The sequence below is a fragment of the Nicotiana tomentosiformis genome, chromosome 1, assembly GCF_000390325.3.
Source record: "Nicotiana tomentosiformis chromosome 1, ASM39032v3, whole genome shotgun sequence".
NCBI classification, from domain to species: Eukaryota; Viridiplantae; Streptophyta; class Magnoliopsida; order Solanales; family Solanaceae; genus Nicotiana; species Nicotiana tomentosiformis.
Genome location: NC_090812.1, coordinates 1,396,445 through 1,420,992, shown reverse-complemented (window position 1 = coordinate 1,420,992; position 24,548 = coordinate 1,396,445). Strand labels below are relative to the sequence as shown.

Here is a 24,548-nt window from a genome sequence, read left to right as displayed (position 1 = left end):
AATCAAAAATCAAGCATCCAATGGCCTTCCCTTTACATATGAAGGAAACACTTCTCGTTATGTTCACATCATCTTAACACATCCCACGGTCACATCATACCCATCATACCGCCATTCTACCGCTCATCGAGCCACAAATTCCACTGTAGGGTCATTACCGTACATATGAGTCCAATTGTACAAGTTATAACTGAAGCTACCGAGCTTAAACTGTGGTCTAACCATGGCCCCAAGTCCTCCAGACTGGCCCATCACCAAAACATAGAATTTACATCTCGCACATCATCCCTGAAATCACAAGCCGACGATACACAACTGATACCGAGCGCTCATGTGCGCATACGAATACGTGGAAGGAATTCAAGATTTATGTCCCAATCTGAATCAATCCCGCACGATAAGGAAAGAAAGATGGTAAGTATATATCCTAAATGCCCTGTAGCCTCTCGAAGATAAGTATGGACATCATCATGCCGATCCGCAAGACTCTACTAGACACTTGCTCATGACTTGTAGAACCTATGAAACTAGGGCTCTGATACCACCTTGTCACGATCCAAAATCCAACCAGTCATGATGGCACCTAACCCAACCCGCTAGGTAAGCCAACTTTTAATTATCCAATTCCAATAATAGTTATTAAAGCAATTTAAGTGAATAAAGATCTTAATCTTATACAATTCCCAAGAACTGGTAGTACAAATCATGAGCTTCTAAGAATAGAGTATACAAAGCGGAAATAAAATAAATACATAGTCTGTTTGAATAATACATAAACAGAGCTTTTATAAATCTAAGGCTACCCTGAACAAAAGGCAGCTACAACAGGAATGCAGGTACATCTTCAAATCCCGCAACTATCGAGCACAGCAGCAACAACAGCCAACATCTGCACGAAATATGCAGAAGTGTAGTATCAGTACAACCGACCCCATGTACTGAGTAAGTAGCAAACCTAGTTGTAGGTTGAAAGTAGCGACGAGTTTCCACCAAGGTCAGGTCCAAAACCAATAGTCCACAATAATCCATAACAACAAAAAACAAATAATACCAGAAGTAACTCAGGGATAAAATACTCAACCAAATAATGATTTCAAAAATAGTAGTTCTTTATTTCAAATACATCAGTGAAAACCCAAATCGTTTGCCGAAGTTGCCAATAATATGAATAGTTTGTAAACAATAAATTTCTCCAAAAATCTCTTCAATAATAAATAATATGTTTCATTTTCCTTCCGGATAACCCGTGTAAAACAAATGCATCACTATGCCCATCTGTCAAAATGTGTGAGAAATCATGAATGATGTGATGTTGTACAGCACGAGGAAAAATACATCTCTATGCCTGTATGTCATGTGTGCATGCCAATGCGATGCAACTCAGTGATAAAATCATAAACAACCCCTGGGGCAGAACATCACTCATATACAGCCCCTCGGGCAAACCTCACAGTCACTCGTGCCACTCGGGCATACCTCGCAATCACTCTTGCCACTCGGGCATACCTCACAATCACTCTTGCCACTCGGGCATACCTCACAATCACTCTTGCCACTCGGGCATACCTCACAATCACTCTTGTCACTCGGGCATACCTCTCAATCACTCATGCCTCCCAGTCACTCAGCACTCGGCACTCGCACTCAGTAGGTACATGCGCTCACGGGGGATGTGTACAAACTCCGGAGGAGCTCCTTCAGCCCAAGCGCTATAATCTGCACGGACAATTCACGTGCTGCACGGAAAACTCACGTACTATAATAATAAAGTATGCTGCAGGCGGGCAGCCCCGATCCACACTCATCCTCATGATCAGGCCCTCGGCCGATATCAAACATGTTGCGGCCTGCAGCCCAATCCCATAGATATCCTCACAAATCAGGCCATCGGCCTCACTCAATCATCAATCTCTCCAGTCTCTCGGGCTCACAATGTCATGAAAAATAGCCCCAAATAATGATATGATGTATCAATAAATAATAACAGAGACTGAGTTATGATATGCAATGAAATAAATATGGCTGATTATGGATTTTCAATTTAACACAATAATTCACAGCAATATGACCTCTGTGAGTCCCAATAATATTGGCACATAGCTTCAACATAATTTTTAATATGCTTTTCTGCTCAATTTCTTTAACACATAAAACCGCATGGAAAATGCCAAGATTATTTAACTATAAAATTCCACATAAATAATTATGTCACAATTTCTATAGTGCACGCCCATACGCCCGTCACCTAGCATGTGCGTCACCTCCCAACAATTTACAAAATACATATATTCAGGGTTCATACCCTCAACTCCAAGATTAGAAGAGTTACTTACCTCGAACAAGCCAAATCCAATGTCGAGCAAGCTAAGAAATGCTCCAGCAATTCCACTCTGCATGTATCAACTTCCAAACGTCTCGAATCTAGTAACAATTAATTTGATTCAGCCTGTGGGGCCCACGTCTCGAAATTCGACGAAACTCACAAGTTCAACCATACTAATTTCACTCAAATCCGACTCCAAATCGGTATTCAAACTTGAAAAATTTGTTTTGTGACATTAGAGAAATTTCCTTCTATTTCTCTTGAATATTCAATAATCTTACACCAAAAATGAAGATTAATTCATATAATATAATCACAAGGGAGTTAAGAACACTTAACCCAAGTTGTGTGGAAAATTTCCTCTCCAAAATCGCCCAACCCGAGTTCCAAAATCCGAAAAATGGGTAAAAATGTCGAACCCTCGAATTTAAGGTTCTGCCCCAGCAATTTCCGCATCTGCGGACAAGATTTGCGCACCTGCGCCTCCGCTTGTGCGAGCAAGACGTCGCATTTGCGGACTCCACTCGCCTGCCCAGTTTCTGCTTCTGCGCGCATCCGTCCGCATATGCGCTCACGCAGGTGCGAAATTTTCCCTCGCACTTGCGACCAATGCCTCACAGCCCTCTGCCCGCATCTGCACTCCTTCTCGCGTAGGTGCGATTCCGTGCCTGCGAAGCATCTTCCGCACCTGGGTACCTCGCTTCAGCGCACCCCCTACTCGCACATGCGACTACTTTTCCGCAGGTGCGATTACACCAGAAGGCTTCAGTTCCAGCAGTCTTCTAAATTCAAAAATCAATCCGTTAACCATCCGAAACTCACCCGAGGCCCTCGGGTCCCCGTCTGAATATACCAACAAGTTCCATAACATAACACGGACCTACTCGAGGCCTCAAATCATACCTAACAACCTCAAAAATACGAACTACACACGGATTCAAGCCTAATAAATTTCCAAATTCCCAAATTCTACAAACGATGCCGAAACCTATCAAATCACGTCCGATTGATCTCAAATTTTGCACACAAGTCACATTTCACATTACTGACCTATTCAAATTTCCAGAACCGGATTTCGACCCTGATATCAAAAGTCAAACCCCCGGTCAAATTTCCCAAATATTCAACTTTCGGCAATTTAATACAAATTCCACTACGGACCTCTAAATAATTTTTCGGATACGCTCCTAAGTCCAAAATCACCATACAGAGCTATTGAAATTATCAAAATTCGAATCCGAGATTGTTTACACATAAGTCCGCATCCGGTCACTATTTTAACTTAAGTTTTAAACCTTGGAACTAAGTGTTCTAATTCCTTCGAAAACCTCACTGGACCCGAACCAATTATCCCGACAATTCACAGAATAACTGTAAAGTATAATTTGAGAAGTAAATAGGGAAACGGGGTTGTAGTACTCAAAATGACCGGCCGGGTCGTTACAAAGGCGAGGCGTTTTACATATGTCTCAGTGAGGCGTAATCCCCGAGGCACAGGGCGTAAGCCCCATAGGTATTTAATTTTTAATATTTTATAAAATAATATAATTACAGTAAATATTTATAAACATGTAAAATTGTATAAAAATTGAAGAAAACTATAAATATGTATATATATATATATATATATATATATATATATATATATATATATATATATATATATATATATATATATATATATAGAGAGAGAGAGAGAGAGAGAGAGAGAGAGAGATGTGCTCCATCTCCCCAAAAAACTAGTCAAAACAATATATTATACGCTACTTATAGAAGCACAAGTAACTTGAGTCAAAAAGAATAAAGTTTTCTACACGGAGGAACAAAAAGGATGACTAACCTGCAATTTGAACTTTGAACTTGCTGCTATGAAGGAGAACAGAGTTCTATTTGTATTTGTAAAAAATAAAAACTGAATATTCATTGCTTTTGGGGAGATATTAGCAGACTAGCGGACAAGATAAAAAATTGAAAAAGACCATGAATTAGGGCTTCAATCAATAAAAAATATCTTGACTTTTAAATTTAATACATTTCAATTCCTTTTTAAAACTTTTAAGTAATTAACGAGATGACTTTTGAGAATTTGCTGGGCGTACGCCTCTTGAGACTTTCGCCCCACACCATCGCCTCGGGGCATTTTTGGTGCTCCTCGTCCCGGGGCTCGCCTCGAAAACATCTTTTAAAATACTGATTCACCAACATCTGCTATGATTGGTTCAGAATTTGTTTCGGGTAATGATTGGTAGGGAGTTCCATCGACTCGCGAAGCATCAATATTGTTGCCTTTTTTACCCTATAATTCTACATTTTCAGTTGTATTTTCAACACGACTACTGCTAGGGTTAGGACTAAACACAGACGGAGAATCAGAAAATAATGAAAAATGAGAACCAGACATGGCTGAGGCAACTGATTCAGCAGCTACTTGTGTTGAAGAATGATGTTGTGCATGGCGCCACCATCTACACGCACAATGCTTCCGACCCATAGTGAAAAAAATAACCCGCATACATTGATTCACAAAAGTACAAAGAAAAACACAAAAATTCTATGATTTTGAAAACCCACTTTCACTAAAATGTACTTTCACATCCAAAAATTTCGCCCAGAAATTACTATTAGATGAAGAGATAGAACGAAATCTGAAGAAAAAAATTCAAAACTCGAATAACTAAATGCTGGGTGAAATATGGTTTCTCATGGTTTGGCTATGGAGGTTTTGAAACTAACTCTGTAGCGTTAAAGGACGAAAATAAATAAATGAGGCATTAAATGACTGTGGGTATGGGAATCCGCTAATTGCGTGGGATGCCGGGTGAAATAACTTGGTCGGGTATAGGAATCCGCTAATGGGTGGGCCGCATAAATAGTCTGGGCCGCATGGGTAGGAAAAGTAAATAATTTGGGCGTGAGTATTAAAGAGTAAATAGTTTGAGCGTAATAGGTATAAAGTGAGATTTTCTCTTCTTTAAACCATATTTAGTTTTCTACTATCAACTTATAATTTTAAATGTTTGTCAAATCTTAATTAACGGGAGCAATAAAAATGAAACGGAGAGAAAAAATACAAATAAAAATGTGAAACGAAAAACAAAGAGTAAGACATAGGGTAAAAAATTTCAACCATCATAATTTGTTTTTGATTAATGATCTTAATGAATAATGACAAAAACTATTGGCAATAGCTATTGGCACAATGTCAATCTAAGTGACATGCTCTCCATATATCAAAATGCGAAGACATTAAGCGGCACACACTTATGGAGAATGTTGTATAATTTTTCAAGGGATAAGGGCCAAAAATACCCCTCTACTATGTGAAAAGGATCATTTATGTCCTCCGTTATACTTTCGGTCTACCATTGCCCCTGGCGTTATAAAACTGGTGCAAACATACCCTTTCTCCGTTAAGACCCTCCACCATGGCAAAACATCATCCCATATGGCCTGACATTTTGTAGAGGTGGACGCCAAGTGGAATGCCACCTCACTTCCCCCAATCCCAACACTAAATGAGTATCCCGTGTTATCAACATCATTCAGGATTACTCCGCTCGATCGAAAAGAGCAATCAAATTTATAAGCAATCAGTAAGGCTAAACAATCAGAATAAAAAATTATTTGACAATTATAGAATGGGACTACAATAATTAAGACAAGCTGAAACAACATTAAAAAAAACCATTTTTTTGCGTTCTTCTGTAACCAAAGAAATATCAATGGCTCTAAAAGCTTTACTTGAGAATTCGATTACTCACGTCCTTCATCACCAACACCACCTATTCAGCCCTCTGAGTCTAACAAATTTGGGAGGGGGGGGGGGGGGTATAAGTTGATGTATTTTATGAGTCTTCGAAGAAATAAATGCAACCGTCAAACACGCAATTTCACCACAGAGAAAAGAAAATCGCTATTTTTGATGAATACTTCGAGCGTTAATCTTCTTGTAAATAAAAACAATTACTTGACAGATAGAACACAATTTTTATCAACGGATATACAATTCAATATCCCATAATAAACAACTGCCAAAAAGTTATCTTAACACACACATAAAAAAAAGAGAGGATAATTACACATGTAAAGCCAAAATGCATTATCAATGCCCAGAAATATTTTAAAGAGTAAATATATTGTCCATTCGTTAAGAAATTTAAATTAGTCAATTAGTCACGAATTAAGGTAACCCCATGAACTTTATTTACCGATACACTTAAATCATACAAATACTTTAAAGCAAAGAGAAAAAAAATCAGACCTTTCCGCCAAGGTCTCAACGTCGATGGCAACAGAATATATACTTTAGTTATAAGAATATGCCATTACACTCAGCTTATCTGTATCTGGAGATGTGATGGAAGAAGAAGTGGGACGAGAGGGATAAAATGGGGCTGGGGAGGTGAGGTGAGGTGGCATGTCACTTGACGACCACTTCTGCACAATGTCATACCACGTGGGATGGTGTTGGCCATGGTGGATGGTCTAATGGGGGAGAGTTATTTTTGCACCAATTTTCTAACGGGGCAATGGTAGACCGAAAGTATAACATAGGACATAAATAATCCTTTTCACATACTAGAGGGGTATTTTTGGCCCTTTTCTCATTTCAATTATTTCGATTTCATTGAATAAAAAAAATTATTATCAAATAAAAATTGAAGTATAACCACTTAGAGAAGAATCATAAAGGGTTATTCGGGGTTAGTATTTATCCAGTTTCCTCAAAAATTAGTTGTTTTAAAGATATAATACCTCTAAAAATCATTACTATATAGATGTACTTTGCATCATATGTTCGAATCATATTGAAACACCCTTGAGTGTTTGAGGATGCTGCATATGTTGTTCCTCCTATCTCGATCGCTTATTTTATCTTGCCTTTCAAGTTGAGATATTTCATTGATCTCGACTTATGTATCTTCCCTTAGGGCATACTTTTACAGTTCCAAATAATCTTCAAACTATATTTTATACATTGTAGAAATTAAGACATAAAAATAAAAACAAAACACATGAGATATCACAATGATTATCTCATTTTTGCCATTAATTTGAACAAAAAAAAATCCCCCTCACATCCAAAAGATAAAGGGATTTATTTTCTTCAAAAAGATTAAGACGGTTAATGGGATTTGTCTTAAAAAACCTCAATATACCTTCACACTACAAATTAAATGTAAATAGCAAATAAATAAGCTATAATAATCTTTATAGTTATAGACTAAAGAATTGAATATAATTAAATATGCTTAATTTATAATTTTCAACCTAACAATCCACTTGTCAAGAGAAAGGCAAGTCAAACAACAGACACAAAAGGACCTTCATCAGCAATTGACACAAAGCAACAGAATTTATAACGTGCGCACAAAGCCGCAAAAGAAAACAAGAGCATATTCCTCTCCGTCTCCGGCCACACTCGCACTTCTTTCACTCTTTCCCTTTTACTTCAGCTTGTCGGTGAATTTTTCTCTTCAGGGTAAAACCCATAACCCAGTTTCCATTCAATCGAATTTTTTATTTAAATATTTGCTTGAAAAACTGTTATATGCAATTCAATTCCATCTACATTTCGCTCTCTCTATTTTTTGGAGAGCCTTAATTCTTCCATTGCTGAATTTGGTTCCTCACAGAATCGTTTGGTTGCTGCTACTGCTGCACAGGTACCATTTGGTTCACTAGGCTTTCTCCTTTTTTTTGTGTGTGTGTTTTGGTTTTGTACTATTTATTACTTTCTTTCCCTTTTTTTTTTAGTTTAAAATTTTCCCTTTTTCTTTATATGCCTTTGTTGAATTAACTGCATAAAAAAAGGAAAAAGGAGGTATCTTGGTATTTCATGAGTGGTTGAATGGTTTTTGTACATTTTTTTCCCCTTGCAAGTGAAACTAGGTAATATAATGAAATTGTAGTTGATTTTAAAACCAATTTAAAACCAATGGTGTCAAAGGGACTCATGAAATGTTTTTAAAGTGAAAAGCACAAAAAAGCGACAAGGTACATGAGCAGTAACTGAGCAAAATTTTTCACTAAGGGTGTCAAAATATAAAGAAGTAAATACACGAAGAGATCAAGGGGATTCAACATATAGTATATATGCATAATAGTAAAAAAGTTCACCTTATCTACACAGTGGAATTTTCCATCGACCCTTTCATAGAGTAGCTTCGACATTGTCCATGAGGCATGAAGCGGAAAAGCAAAAGTGAAGACATGCATCGTTGAAGTGAAGCGCACAATTTAATTAAAAAAATGAAACATATATGAATTTATTACTATAACAGTGTCAATCAAAACAACTGATTTCAGCATCCAATATACAATAATGTCAATATTAATGCAACTCATTAAAGTAGAGATTCAAATACTCGACCACTTTTTTTAGTTTGGTTTGGCATCGAATAATTGACCACCTCTTGTTGGGATGACTTTGCGCGTCATTTTATGAAGTGCACACTTTTCTGAAACACATGGCTTTGTCCATGAAGCAATAGACCCTGGTTTCACATTGATTCGCCGCTTTAAGCGATGAAATGGAGTCTTTTAATAACACTAGACTCAAGGAAAGTTTTTAAACTTGTTAGAGTATTAGGTTATGATATGAGCAGAAATGGAAAAGGAAGTGAAGGAAGTGAAATAGTGTTCAGAGTGAGAGACAGTTCTTCTTTTCGATGTCTGCTCCTTCAGAAAATAGGTTATTTCTTGATTGCTTCATTCTCTATACTTCTTCAGTTGATTGCTCCAAACTTGAGAAGTAACCCACTAAGACATTTTGTGTGGTTTACCGATTGAATTAAAATACTGTGTCTATAACGTTTTTAATGAGATCCAATCCAACTTTTGATTTAATTGGCACAGTTGGTATACGATTCTTTATCCTTGGCTATCATCACTTTTCGTTCTATATTTATTGACCCTTTAACTCCTGAATGCTTGTTCGTTGTTTGGCTCAGCCACCAGAAGCTCTAACAAACTCCATCAACTGCAAGCAGTCTTCTAACTTTCTTGGCCTTCTCCTCTTTACCTCTTTAGAGAATCTCTCAACCCAAGTAAACACTCTGTTAAATGCTTGTTTCTTTCTCTGTTCCAGTAGCTAAAGATAGGAAAATCCGAAATGACTGGTATGTTGGTGATACAACTAGTCAATTAAAACAGGAGTATCTGGTGGTGGAAGTTTTATCTCGCCAATTTGATTTTCATGGACAGCTGGACTAGAGAATGAAAAAGGACAAAGGAAGATTGTGAAATCTTGTGGATAAATGTTCTAATTGTTCTTGAGAACTGAATACAACCTTATCTTTCCTACTTTTCAATGCATTCGTAGTATGAATGTTGTAAGAACCGTATTATTGAGCTGTCTCCATAAGTTGCCATAGTAATAGCGACCTACTTTTACTTCATCAAAAAAATTGCGACCTTCTTTATTCCCATTTTCCATTTAAATTGATGGATACAAGAAATTACATTCATTTATTCAATCCTTTTTTTTCTCAACAAATACCCTTTGTCAATTTCGTCACATTCAATCAAATAGGTTATACATGTTACCACGATTTGGATAATGATTGTTCGCTATTCTTTTATCAGAAAATTCAAGGTTAATAAATACTTTGTTTTGTGAAATAAGCATATGTCCTTGAAACTTTGTTCTTTTTGAGAAAAGAAAAAGATAAGAATTCAATAGAGGAAAGATAAGGCTTCTTCAATCTGACCACTTGATTTAAAAAAAAAAATAGGGTTTTCTTCTGACCTTGGTTGGGTTCAAAAATTTATTTCTAAGTGGACTGTGTAAAACTGTAATTCATTTAACAGAAGTGTTTCTCAATTTAACTATCACTAGATTGTAGTCAGCATGTTAATGATATTACTTTCCTTAAATTATGGACATCCTTGCTGTCATGCTGTGACAAGGACTGGAATGCCTTTGATCATTGTATTTGAAAACCCAAGAATTGTTTGTATTAAATGATAATTTTATTAGCATCTTAATTCTTAGTTTGTAATGTTTGTTTATCTTTTGGGATGGCAATTGTGGTGGGAAGGGAGGAGAAGGGGGATGGAATCGGTATCAAAAGTGAAAGACTTACCATGCTAGCATCTCCACTGTTAATGCAGGACTTATTTTGGATTCATTTCTGATCTAGTCAAGTAATTTCACTTGCCGCTGCTTTATCAATGAATTATTCACTTAAATCAATTGCTGATATTTCTCTTGCTTTTTTCTCTTCCAATCACTATTGACACATGCCTGATGACCCATTTACTAATTCTTTTCTAGATCTCTTAAATGACCTTAAGAGTTAACTATAAGGAGAGGTGAATTTATAACCGATGCATGGATCCTGGATGAATTTTGGTGAAATGAATAGCCTTTTGTTATTAAGCTTGTCTGGATTCGATAAATGCTTTTTTCGCAATTTTTGGCGTTAAGATCTAGGTATTAATTATTTCTAGAGAAAACGACACACATCCACCTATATTTGCAAATTTCATTCAATGACACTGATTTTAAACAGGTGGCTGCGTGGTTTTAGTCTTTGAGAGAGAGAGACAGAGAGAGCGAGAGAAAGATGAAGACTATCTACTTGACAATCTAAAGCAACCATGCATTAGTCCTTGTCCTTGACATGGTTAAGATTGCACTCAAGGAAGTGAGATTTTCCTGAAGGTAAACCATGAATCACATTATTCTCTTGGGTTTCTTTTTTGTGAGGCGGAAATATGGAGATCTTTAATTTATCTACTAATTCTGGGAGATCTAGTGGCTTTTGTAGATAAATATTTGAAACAATTGTCAGAAAATTTTGATCTTGTTTATCTAAGCTTAAGGTGTAGATTTATGGTTGAATCTTATCTTTCCAAATCTTGTATGCTTGTTACGCTCACGCATGTTCTGAAAGTCAGAGTCTAGCAACAGCTTGTGCTCAGTTCTTCTAGTCCTCAATTTGTTTGACTTTGTGCAGGAGCACCGAGATGCATATAGATAAATCGGGTTAGTTTACCTGATAAAAAAAAAGAAGAAAAAGATATTTCGGGTTACTTGCCTTAGACCTTGCACCTTGCATCTATTGTACAGATTACATTTATGGTATCTGTTCATGATAGTTTATCATTTCTCTTAACTGCAAGTAACTCCTCTATCTATGCCTATGCTTGGGAAGCGTATATTTTACTAGGATAATAGTGGTCAGACATACTGTTACAATATTAGCTAGGAGTTGCAATTTTGGTCGTGAATCATGAAGTTCAACGGGACTATGTACAAAAGAAAGAAACCACCTACAAATAAAAATGCAACATATTTTCCCCTGTCATTTACTTTTAGGAGATCTCCTTTTACAACCTATGTGACGATAACTCCAGCAAATTTAAGTCAACAAAGCCACCCCAGTAAACTATTTACTTATCCTAAAAGGAAAAATAAAAAAATTATCCCAGTAAACTGAAGGAATAATATGCAACAGTAGACAAGTTTGTGCAGAAGTAAAATCATTAATTTAGCCTGGGACCGATGAGAAAGTCTCTGGTTTCAGTCCCCTAGGCCGATCACATCCTGAATACTTATAGGCCTATCTGAGCAATATACTGGTCAAATTTGATATATATGTAGGTAAAGCTGTTCAGATTGAGTAAAAAAGTGTTCAAAAGTCTACTTCACCAAAATCAGATGTAGCATCACTTTTGAAGTTGGTTTTATTGTGCTTGCTTTTTTCTATGATCTTCCAAGCGACTGCGCATTGCGTCTGCCTTCAACTGTGATAGTTGGAGAGGCTTGTCTTATCTTCAAATTCCGTCATATTAGGGATTCGTTTTAGCTTCTATTCGTAAAGAAACAGTTCTGCGTTTGTCCAGATTATTAATGGTTTGAGTTTGCGGCAATTACATTTCCTGAAGTGTAAAAGCTCGTGTTGGCATATTATCCTGAAGGCATGGATGGGGACTCCTTTTGGGTGGAAGAATTCACTGATCAGTTACCCTTTTCTTTAAAAAGGAAGAGAAATGTCAGAATCAAGAAACTAGAGTTTGTTGGATGGGGATCCAAACCGTTGATTGAATTCCTTGAATCAATTGGTAAAGATACAAGCAGAACATATTCTCAACAAGAGGTGACGGCTATTGTCACTGAATATGTAAATTCGAATAATCTTCTTAATCCGCAAAAGAAAAAGAGGGTTATGTGTGATGTGCGTCTTCATACCCTTTTCGGAAAGAAATCTATACCGCGGATAAAAATCTATGACTTGTTGGAAGTGCACTTCAGTGAGAACCATGATGAATCAGAGGATGAATCTCCTGACAATCTGGAAGAGGAGGATATTTTGATAGCATCTAAGGGAAGAAAAAGTACAGTGAGTCCAAAGAAAAAGGCTCCTGTTGTTTCTAAAAGCTGTTTTGCATCTGTTATTGCTGAAAACATTAAGCTTGTGTTCTTGAAGAGGAGCTTAGTTCGGGATCTTATGAAGACCCCTGAAAGTTACGGAGATAAAATTGTGGGTTGCTTTGTGAGGGTAAAATCTGACCCAAATGACTACTTCCAGAAAAACTCCCACCAGCTTCAGCAAGTTGAAGGTATATTGTCATTGTGCACTTCTGTTTTCTGAACATCCTGTAGTGACTAAATAACATTGATGTTGCATTGATATTTCTCATAACAGAAGACTTCACTCCCTATAAAACAGACTTGGGCAAAATGTAAAGAAAACAACAATCCGGCCTTTAAATTATGCTTCCCTCCAAATATATCCATTTACACAGTCATAGTCCTTTGCAAAAGCATTTCTAGTTAAATTAGAAACAGGTGATTGCTGAGTAAAAGTTTTTCTTAAGATAAAAATTGGAAGTAGTAAGTACTCAGGAAATTCTTTTCTATACTTAAAACTATAGAAGGAAAAGGAAAAAGAAGCAAACTAAAAAAGAAAAGAAAAATATCACTATTCTACCATTCTGTAGAGAGACTGCACTTTTTTCATCACTGGACATGCTATGATATGTTTCTTCTATTTGTACTGGTTAACCAAAGGAAGCAAAAATTGTTAGTGGAACGGTAACTTTATAAAGTGAACGACACTTATGATTGAGAATACATGTCCTGACTTCTGTAGGTGTCTTGTCCAAGACAAAACAATTTTGCTTGCCTACCAAAAAGAAAATTTTTGTGTAATGTAATTGCTTGCTTCTGCTTATAGTTCTTTAATTTGTCTCAAGAAATACTTCTAAAAGAGGCTATCTCCTCTTATTGCCATTCTCTCTCCTCCCCTTTTCATTTTCATTGTTCCTTTGTGGAATTCCTAAGAATCTTTCCTTCAAGGGAAACAGAAACAATTAGCTACTCATACATAATACTATTTGCCTAATTACTGAATATGTGGCTTTCCTGAAACTTTGATGATCAAGACAATTTTGCATTATCTCTTAGACCGTGCATAGTTGAAGAGGACCATGATAAATGGAAAAGCGAATGTTTTCTTCTCCATTAAATCACATTCTCTGTCCTGCTTGTTTTTTCATTGTAAAGTTGAATGCTTCACAGGTGTAAGAAATTTTTCAGCAACCAGCGATGCTGCTTTTGAAGTTCACCTTCAACTTTCAAATCTGATGAAGGACATTCCCATATCTTCCTTATCTGATGATGATTTTTCTGAGGTAAGCAACTACTAACAGCATATATGGTCAATTATAGTGTTGGATGGCTTTGATCTGAAATTACTCCTTTCTCTGCCCTCTCTTTGGCGGATTATGGTAATTCTGAGACTTCCTGTGGAAAAATTTTTGAGTGGTTTTTAATATTCACAAAGACGAAAAAATGATTTCGAGAAATTGTATTCTATTCAAAGGTCAAGGCATGCACCCAAGGATGCTCAATTATTGACCAAAACTAGGAAATTACAAGCTTAAATATTATAATTATAATCATGATTATAATTATAGTTATTACATATTTTTAAAAGTTTGTTTATGTGAACCTTGAATACACCACCAGATGCTTGCCAATCATGGCTTCGGCAAATGGAAAATAAACCACCTAGCAGTGTTGTCTTTGCTAGGATTTGAACCCTGGTCTCTTATGATATTCGTCCCACTTTATTGACCGCTAAGCCACACCCTTGAGTGAAATATTTGCATTTTATTGATAAAGTTACTTCTGATTGTGTGTACAACCTAGGTGATTGGTGTGAGAAACTCCTTGTCACCTTTTTTTTTTTTTTTTTTCCCTTTGTGTGTTTTCCAATCTGTAACAAAACCACGATTTGAATTTGAACTTATCGGGGCAGTTTTGCTTGGTATTCATTACTATTTTCGCCCGTGATTACGTTCTTTTTATGAGATTAGATTTTTCTATTAAAGATATCTATCCATATTACTTATACAGTTATACCTAAATATACCATTTCGTTTTTCCTGAAAATATTTGTCATATTTCACTTCTTGAAAATTTAACATAATACTCTTTGACCAAGATTTATTGTAGATATTTTTGTAATTTTTGTTATTTTTAGATAGTTTCAAAATTTTTAAATGTTATTATTTAAAGGTGAATTAATCTATGTACAGTCTAACATACAAGCTGATATAAATTGACTCTGATAAGAACAACGAAACTAGCGCGGAAGGATTGTATAGAATGTATATTTATGTTGAGTGGGTTTATCCTTTTTTTTTTCTTTTTCTGATGAATAAGTTTCATTAAAGAGGCATCCAGAAGATACAAAAGTTTACAAAAGTAGTGTGTTGGCTCCAATATGTTGACTGGGTTTATCCTTTTGTACAACCAATCAATTATCATATTTGACTATATTTATACTGGACGCCATCTACCGCAACCCTTCACCTTTATCCATGGTTACATATATAGACATACGCACAAACACAAAAAGGTATAGGTCTAAAATTAATATATGTGCAAATGTAAAAGGCTTTTCTTGTGTATGACTACCTGCTGTATACAATTGTATTGCTGCTTCATTGGTCCAATATTTTTATTTTCCCCATCTTTTCTAAGAATTTTTATATTTTTGACAGGAGGAATGTGAGGAGTTGCATGAAAGAATTAAAGCTGGTTTGCTCAAGAAGCCTACTGTTGTAAGATATCTTAAGCCTCAGCAAGTTTTTCATTCTACAATTCTTAGATCTTTCACGGTGAAATAGAATGAAAGCAAATTTATTTGATTTAATAGATCTGACCATATTAGATTTCTCAAGGTTAACGTTTAGAACTGCTGGCTGCTGGTATTTTACCATATTTCATTAAATTCTCCTAAATTAAAGTGCAGATCATCTGCTGACATGAATAACTTGGCAGTGATGCTTTAAAAGTTATTAATCAGGTGATTAAATCCTCTGCAGCTTCTTCGGCAATCCAGCTATTTACAAAAGATATACTATACACACTTCTTTACAAAAAAAGAAAAGGAATCTATTGTGCACCTTTTTTTCTTTCCAAAGAGAGGGTCAAATCCACAAATTGTTAAATGCTGAAGAAATCTATTGTGCACCTTTTTTTCTTCATGAAAATTTCAGGTTTTCTGTGCTTTAATATTATAGTATTTTCGTGGAAATGATCACATGGACAACCTATATAGTTGAAAAGACGTGGAAAGAATTGTGTATAAAATTGTCTTCAGTAGGCATGTCTCTTCACATTGACTAGCTTTCTTCTTTTCTTTAACAATCTAATAGTCTTTATCTTAGATCCTAACCTCTACTGTGACTCATTTCTGCATCACAAAACTGCTGTTGTTATTATGTGGCATTAAAAATAAACTAAATTTGTTCCAGTTGTTACTTCTGGCGCTTCTTAGGCTCAGAGAAATAATCAGTAATGTTTTCCACGATGGAACTTTCTAACCCCATCCCCTCCAATATTAGCCTTTTTTTATAAAAAAAATATTCTGAAGAATGCAGCATTTGGAAATTGTCAGCTACTGTATTCTTCTATCAATGATTTATTATTCTCAATAATTAGCTTGGATTTTGAATGCCTCTGTGTTGACTACATTAATACTTAATAAGTTCTGGTCCTATTCTTTGCTTCTTATGAATGCTTTTATTTTATGTGGGAAAGAATAAATTTTGTGTATTCATGACTTGTTAGCCAACTATAGGTTGGTATTTACTTTCATTTTGAGTGACGTGTAATCCATTATAACTTTGTTCTCAGAGTAGTAATTTATGTCTTGTTTTACTTTGACGTCATAATTTTGTTTTCAAATTGGTAATTCATTTACCTACTTCCTTGGCAGCTGGAGCTCGAGTCAAAAGCCCAAGTTCTGCACAAGGATATCACCAAGCATGTAAGTTTGGAATTCTCCGCCGAATCTCTTTGTCTGGTTGCTCTTGTGAACTGCAGGATGTTACTCATTTAGTTGCTTGTTACTGTATACAGATTGCTGCTATGTTGTTCATCACCACCCCTTGTCATGTATATTTGTTTTTGACTCTATCTCATGTTGATTTGGTTACAGTGGATTGAGAGAGAAATTGTGTTGTTACAAAAGCGCATTGATCATGCCAATGAGAAGGGATGGCGCAAACAATATCCTTTCATATATCTCAAGGCTCCGTTATTTAAATCTGCATCTTTTTATGGTTGCATGGCACAACTTGTTCTTTGAATTCAGCAATTTATTGCCTGCATAAGAGAAGCATAGTTCGTAATTGTTGTCTGCAAATTATATGTTGGTAATCATCTCCAGAAGCTCAAACTGTCATATGCACAAGTTTAGTCAGAGGGACTAGACTCAAATAACTGGAACTTAAAGTAACAAGAGAGTCATTGTTCGAGACAGTCTTTTGATCTATTTTGCACCTTCATATATCTGGACAGAATTCATGTACCTTTGTGCAAGGTAGCAATTCAAGATCATGCTATTGAGAATTAGTGTGGGTTTGTTTTTGGTCAAGAAAAAGCTGGGTTGTTCAAAATCAACTGTGACATACTACCTTCCTGAATGCATTTATATGGTTCTTGATTGAAACTTATCTCCTGACTAGCAAATCCTGGAATGATACTTGCTGGGAGGTTTAGATGAAACTCCAATGCGATGTTGATCAACAGCATTCTTGTGTTTTTGCCACTTTAACTTGTCATGAAATAAGGCTTCGAACACCAAAACCTTAATATGGCTTTTTATTTTGTCAAGAGTTACTCTGTCCATCCCAAAATGTTTGACCTAGTTTTACCTATGCGGAATTTTAAGAGTAAAACATTTAGCTCTTTATTATGTTGACTCTGGTAGAAAAGAGTTATATAGTCGCCATCCTGAAAAGTTAACTTTATAGAATGGCGAGTAAAACGTTTAGCTCTTTATTATGTTTCATGTCCCAATTTATGTGGCATACTTCCCTTTCTAGTCTGTCCCAAAAAGAATGTCATACTTCCAAAGTAATTTAACGTCAAACTTCTTATTTTATCCTTAATGAGATGATTTGTAGCCACATAAGTGTGTATGGCTTGTTTCAGGCAATAGTAACAAAATTATGCCTCTGGTTGGGGCTTTGGTGTAAAAGCTAAAAGCCTGTTTGATACTTGCTGATCCTGCTGATGAACCTAACTGTCTCCTTGACCTACTTTAGTAGTTACACTGTTTGAGTTTCTGGAGAAGAAGCAGCTGTTACAGACAAAAAAGGAACAGGATAGACTCTTTTCCGTGATGCCAAAAGTTGTAGCCGAGGAATTAGAGCCTGAAGTTAAAACGGTTGACGCCCTAGAAGAAAATGCAGTGGAACAAGAAAGAGAAAATAGCCATTCACCAAAGTCAACTCCTAATGGAGCTACAGACTATTCTGGTGCAGGTGAGTTCTAACATCCACTCTGCAACAGAACTTTACAATATCTTAAAACTTATTCAGTTAAACCTTCCATTCTTTTTTACTTTCTGGAGCTTAGCCATTTTCTAGAAGCATACAGATGTAAGCTTCTTACATCCGCATATGTCAGTCTGAAAGCTTAACAAAGTTTAGACGCAAACAAGTTATTTTTGAGATTGATACCCGAAACAAGAAATTTAATCTGAACAGAATTTCAGAGAGAGTTGTTTTCAATTATTTTGACCCAGGTTGGTGGTGGGGGCGGATAAATGGAGATAATTTCAGTGGAAAGGAAGGGAAGGGAATGAGAGGTTAAAATGGCTTGAGTGGGCAATGGAAAAGCCAAATTAGTTGACTGTCGAACCGGCAGACAATATTTGGACGGGCTGAAGTTAGTGGTGACCTCTCTTCCCCCTCAAGAATCGGTTATTGTCTGGAAATCTTGAAATTCTGTACTACAATATCTTCCCCCTGGAGTTCAAAAAGATCCAACTGTCCTGATGGTTGAGACATATTGTCTTTCACTATTGTAATTGGCAAATAAAATGATTTTTAGTTGGGTTAGATATCAAGAGACCTATGAGGATGTCTTATTTGTTTTGAGACACCAGTTGATTTAATGTGAGCAGAGACCTCTGTCATCTAAAGTATTGTGGAGCCTTCCAGATATTTCAGATTTGGCGAGACAGGTTAGTGAAAGTGATCGAGGCGCACCTAAGCATGTGGCTAGAGGGGACTAGCAAATTTTTGACATAACAAAGGATGACTAAGATAAGCATAGCATCCATTTTGCGAACTTCGCATACTTAACCCAAATACGAAACTTCCCCATCAAGATCAGGGTTCAAACTTCAAACTTCCTCTAACTTTCAGGAGGCAGCAATAGTATTAAATCAAACAATTTGATGGAGGAAGCAGATTATTTCAAGAAAACTATTGAATTGTATGACCACCTCATCGAGAAGCTTAGCACACTTTAATTACTTAATTATGGCTTCAACACGTCCCTTCATGTTCAGCATGACTCTTTTGCTTGGGACAATCACATGTAGATTCTTTTTAATAATGGATGACGGTGAGACTTGAACCCACGACCTCTGTCTGCTCTGATACCATATTGAATTGTGTGACCACCTCATCTAAAACTTAAACTATTTCAACAAAAACCAACAATTTGTGAAGGGAACGAAGGCATCACCAAGCATTGGGGAACGCAAATGAATTTCCCAACACAAACTAGCGCGGCCTTATTGTCCAAGTCCCACTTTGAGGGGAAAAGAAAAAACCCAACAAAGGGCTTCTGGGGATGGGTTGGGAACCTGGACTGATTTTAAAAAAGAAACTGAATACTAGAGTCAAAAGAGTCCTTTTGGAAACCTACTAATTGTCATATTTTGTATAAAGCAACAGAAGGAAATTTATCCGAGCAATTTTGGCAGGTTCATCAACTGAAGACAGGGACAGAATAACTGAATAGCAGATTTGGCATATTACAAAAAGAAACAGTGCCATCATTTTTTCCCATATGAGTACTGCAAAGATATACAATACTTTGCAGCATAAAATCAAATTAAGTTTGCTGGCAACTGACGGTTCCAATACTTGTTCTCGTTGATGGTCATTCAGATTGATCTGATATGTCCAGCATTTCTTATCACATGCACAAAAATTAGAGGCGGGAAAGACGATAGGCAAGGAAAAGAAAAAAGAGAAAAGAACACCCAAGAATCCTTTTTGCCACCTCATTACACAGTAAGCAACCATCAATGTTTCTTTAAACGGTGGTCTCCGCACCAGTTTGTTCACACATCAACTATTCCATCGGGTACCTGTTACCTCCCATCAGCAGTGGTATCGGATAACTCTGGCCACCAAGGCTACCTAGCATTTTTGTCTCTGCTGATAATTGAACCTTGGTCTCCACGGTTTTCATCCACTTCATTACCCTATTTTTAATTATATACTATGTTTTGCATAGTGTGAGGGTAGGGTTAAATCTTTTCTGTAGTTGTAAGTAGCTATTTTACGAGACAAGAGTGGGTTGCTCTAGTGGTGAGCACCCTTCACTTCCAATCAAGAGGTTGTGAGTTCGAGTCACCCTAAGAGCAAGGTGGGGAGTTCTTGGAGGGAGGGAGCCGAGGGTCTATCGGAAACAGCCTCTCTACCCTAGGGCAGGGGTAAGGTCTGCGTACACACTACCCTCCCCAGACCCCATTAGTGGAATTATACTGGGTTGTTGTTGTTATTGTTGTTGTAAGTAGCTATTTTACATTTCTATTATTCTTTTGTTATATTGTCGCCTGTAATCTGATTAAGGATCAAAATACTTTGCTCAGTCAATATCTGAAATATGAGTTCTTATACTTCTCTAAGTTTGACTGTATTTTATTTTCAGGAGATACCGTGATCCTATCCAACAGGGTTTTTGTAAGTGGAGATGCACCCGTTGTTGATGGAAATGGTAATTCCTTCTTCCTCTGGTTTTTTAAATTTAGAGCCTTTAATTTGATTCTCTTTTTTTTGATTGAGATGGGAGTAATTTGGGTTTAAAATCCTTAGCTCTGCCAAGGCTCTTCACATTTATATTTAGTGATCAAAGGTGGCAAATATTTTGTTATGATGCATTTTTAAGGGTATAAAAAGAGAGATCTGTAAAACTCTTATTTGCTTGTCAATGGAGGAGCATGTACGCAGGAAAACCCCTTAATACTGTGAAGGCCAATTATGGAACCCAATAATTACTGGTAACTTAAGAAACGAGTAGGGTTGTTTACGGTCCTCTAATTGGTTTCTGTGTCTGATTAATGCAGATCAATATGCAGACATGACTCAAGAACAAATGGATACTACGGCTCCTGTAAGAGCTGAAAGAAGCGGAGAAATGCAGGTGGTGGCCTCTGGAGGAGACAATGTCACTCAAGAAGTACAGGTCCAGGTTACTCAAACTGAGGTAATTGAATTGAGCGATGATGATCCAGATGTTGAGGACCAAAAAGATGGAAAACAGGCTACTTATATGAACCCTGAAGTCCCAATTTGGCACTATCTGGATCCTAGGGGAAACATACAGGGTCCTTTTCCTTTGACGTTGTTGAAACGCTGGAGTGATGCTTACTACTTCGAGCCAAGCTTCCGAGTATGGATGGTTGGCCAAAGACTAGAAGAAGCTGTCTTGTTGATTGATGTGCTTCGCCATTTTTCCCCCGTCAGATGAAAGCACCACATTCAGTGTTCTATAAGAAAGTTGTATCAAAGTTGTCAATCTTGGTTGCTGAGTTAAAAAAAAAAAAGAAAAAGGTTCTTTTACTTCTTAAATGTCTTTATTCTATGATCATTGATCATTCTGAAGATACATCTTTCTCATGAAAATGGATCCTTGCAGCCATTGCTGCATTTCATGTTTCAGAGTTTTGTTACCAGTCATTTTTACTTTGTTATTAGGTAACCTTTCAGAGTTAGCAGAAGACGAGGCTTTGTAATGAAGTGATGAACAAAAAGAACCTTTTGTTACCAATCAATAATGTGGCCTTTTAGCAGTTAGTACAACAAAATGCTCTTACAGTAATTTTTGTTACCAATTGTTTCAGCCATTGCTGCATTTCATTAATCATTTCTTTTTCTTCTCAACAGCAAAAATTACTAGTGAACGATACATACTTTAAAAGACGAACGCATATATTTGGAACTTAAATAAGAAAGAGTAAAGCACGTAAATACATTATGAAATTCTACAAAGAAGGAAATTTAGACATCTTCACGTTAATGGAGTGTGGTTATATCCATAATCATATTCTTACTGGAAAATACCAACTTATAAAAGCTAAACAAAACCAGCATAGTTGCTAAAGATATAACCCTTTATAGTGGGAATAAAACTTAAAAACCTATCATTAGGGTCTCCACCTTATCACTTGAACTAGGTGTCAAACTTTAATTAAATTATAGCTTAGTGAGGGGGAACTAATTTTTGCATTTCATTGGCCACTCTAAAAAGTCATTGACATTATTTTTCTCACATGACTACAAATTGTCTAGATTATTAAGCCATGAAATTGACATGACAAAATGATTGGACTAACCAAAAAAAGATGCAACTTTTTGGAATGCCTAAAAAGTCTTTTTGGTGACTTAATTAAATTTTGAATAAAGAAGTGGGCTATTTATTTATCCTAATTAATTAAGTGCCCGAAAAAGAGCCAACAAGAGTCTACTGAAAAGAATCTTTCTTGGTTTCATGGAATTTGGGTATTTTAGATGACAAATCACTTTCAATCCTATCTATGTCACGCTCAAATTATGATTCTCAACAAACTTAAATTTTTCTTCCTCAATAATGAAGTTCAAAAATCTTTTTTTTTTTTTTTTTTTTGCTTTATGACAATCATAAAAAACCAATATTACTTAGTGGGTTTCATGTGACGTTGTCATATAGTATCTAATTTCTTTTGGATTAATTTAAGCGAAGTGGGGAAATAGGTGTAGTACAATATCATGTGTAGATTTTTGTGTAAGCGATATCAACTTATTATTACTGCTCAATTTTGAATATGACACTAAGGTCCTTCTTCCAAATTATTATTTACGTTGCTTTATTTTTAAGATGTATTAGCCATTTAGTCTACCCTATGTATTATATGTACTTTTTAAGTTTTTATAAGAAAACATTTAGTACTACAATAGTATTTATGAACTTTCGGCAAAGCAATATCACATTATCTCCACCACTAGGTGGTAGGGAGTGGGGTAGGATTACAGAGACGGGGCCAGAGTATGAGATACGGGTTCGACTGAATCAACAACTTTTGTTTAAAATTATATATTGGTCTTAAAAATTCATTGAATATGTACAAATATTAATTTAGAACTTAATAATTTAAAATAATTATTATCTCAAATTCATAACATTCAAATCCTGACTCCGATTCGGCCCAGGGAATACAGGGACAGAAGCTAATATTGTTTTAACTTTTGGTAAGCATCTAAGAAAGGGATCAATTGCTCTTATTTGTGATCATATTTGAATATCATTGTCCCTATTAAAGATTATTATATCAGGTGAAATAAAGGAAGACTTTAAAAGCTGGATTCCATTGCTTTCAAGCACTAGTATAGTTTTTTAATATCCTATAATAAGAATGCCAATAACATTGGTTTCCTCTCGTTTTGAAAGATCTTATCCTTATTTTGTACTAAACGAAGAATCTTGTAAATAAAATCGAAACAAGGTAAAAATATGTTTATCCTCAAAATTGGATAACAATTGAATTTGTACATAGTTTTAAGGATATGTGATTTAACTTGATACAAAACGAGAAATCAGATTAATGTTGAAATAAGCAATGAAAAAATAAATGCAAACCACACAAGTTGAACGATCTTAGCCTTGAAGGTTAGTTACGCTTGTGTCAGAAATGCTTTTATCGGTACCGGAACAAAATAATAAAATAATGAGAACTAGAAATAATAATATATTGCTTTGTGATACATGTTACAAAACATATCCAATATCTTATCCTAACGTTACTTAGAACCACAATGACAATTAAGTTATTATATTTTGGAAAGAAACACAACATTCTTTCATCTCAAATAATTTAAATTTTAATTGTATTGATATGTGTAGTTTCTACGTATATAGATTTGCTTTTTAAGGAGAGCGAACCTACTTTTTGGGTAACGGGATCACCGCCCCGGGAATTTCGAAAAAAATGTTTGTATATGCAGAGACGTTTTAATTCTATTCGTTCAGCATTTACGGTTCTTAGTATTGAATCTATTATATTTTTAAAGTTATGGGTTCAAACCTACTATATGTTGTAATTTTAGTGAATTTTTACATTAAATTTATACTTTGTGTTAAAAGTAATGGATTCAGATATACCGGATACTATAACACTACATACGCCTATGTGTATATATTTTAATTGACACCCTAGAGGAGCACAACTTGACTTTTAGTGCATTGCTTGGATTCGATTCCAGCTCTAATATTTGCTCTAATTTTTATTCGACAATGATACTCTCATCACTTTCAAATCCTAGATCCGTCAATGCTTTTAAGAACAATCTAATGGGTTTGATATTATAATGGAATTTTAGCGAAGTTAGAAACATAGAACAATTTTGCGAACACTAGTAGGACTTTACAAGAAGCTGAATATAACCACTTTATTTTTTATGTTTCATGAAAAATCTGCTAAAAATGTTAAAAAGTGCAATCCTTTAACAAAACAGTTCTTATAAAAGAATTTCTTAAGCAAAAAATTCACCTTAGCAATCAATCGAGTTTGTCAAACATTTAATTTGGTAGAAAAGAATATAAATAAAGGTTGGTGTGCGATATTGCTGAATTCGTTTTTTTTTTTAAAATTTTCCTGTCATCACAATTAAAAAAGGAAAACGTTAAATTCCATTGTTT

General features: G+C 35.7%; 1 protein-coding gene across 10 annotated transcripts; it reads left to right on the top strand.

Annotated features, from left to right (window-relative positions):
* Positions 1-7,632: 7,632 nt before the first annotated feature.
* Positions 7,633-21,681, top strand: LOC104088874 (uncharacterized protein At5g08430). Of its 10 annotated transcripts, XM_070175851.1 has the most exons (12): positions 7,658-7,805; positions 7,960-7,989; positions 9,277-9,372; positions 10,840-10,991; positions 12,176-12,892; positions 13,854-13,966; positions 15,344-15,403; positions 16,564-16,614; positions 16,786-16,857; positions 17,905-18,115; positions 20,526-20,591; positions 20,941-21,681. In XM_070175851.1, exons 5-12 carry the CDS (start codon positions 12,253-12,255, stop codon positions 21,342-21,344), a joined length of 1,617 nt encoding a protein of 538 aa, XP_070031952.1. In that variant the 5' UTR covers positions 7,658-7,805; positions 7,960-7,989; positions 9,277-9,372; positions 10,840-10,991; positions 12,176-12,252; the 3' UTR covers positions 21,345-21,681. The 10 variants fall into 10 exon arrangements, with proteins under 10 accessions (XP_070031968.1, XP_070031952.1, XP_070031949.1 ...); XM_070175848.1 differs by lacking the exon at positions 9,277-9,372; XM_070175841.1 differs by having other exon boundaries at positions 7,660-7,989.
* The last annotated feature ends 2,867 nt before the right edge of the window (positions 21,682-24,548 follow it).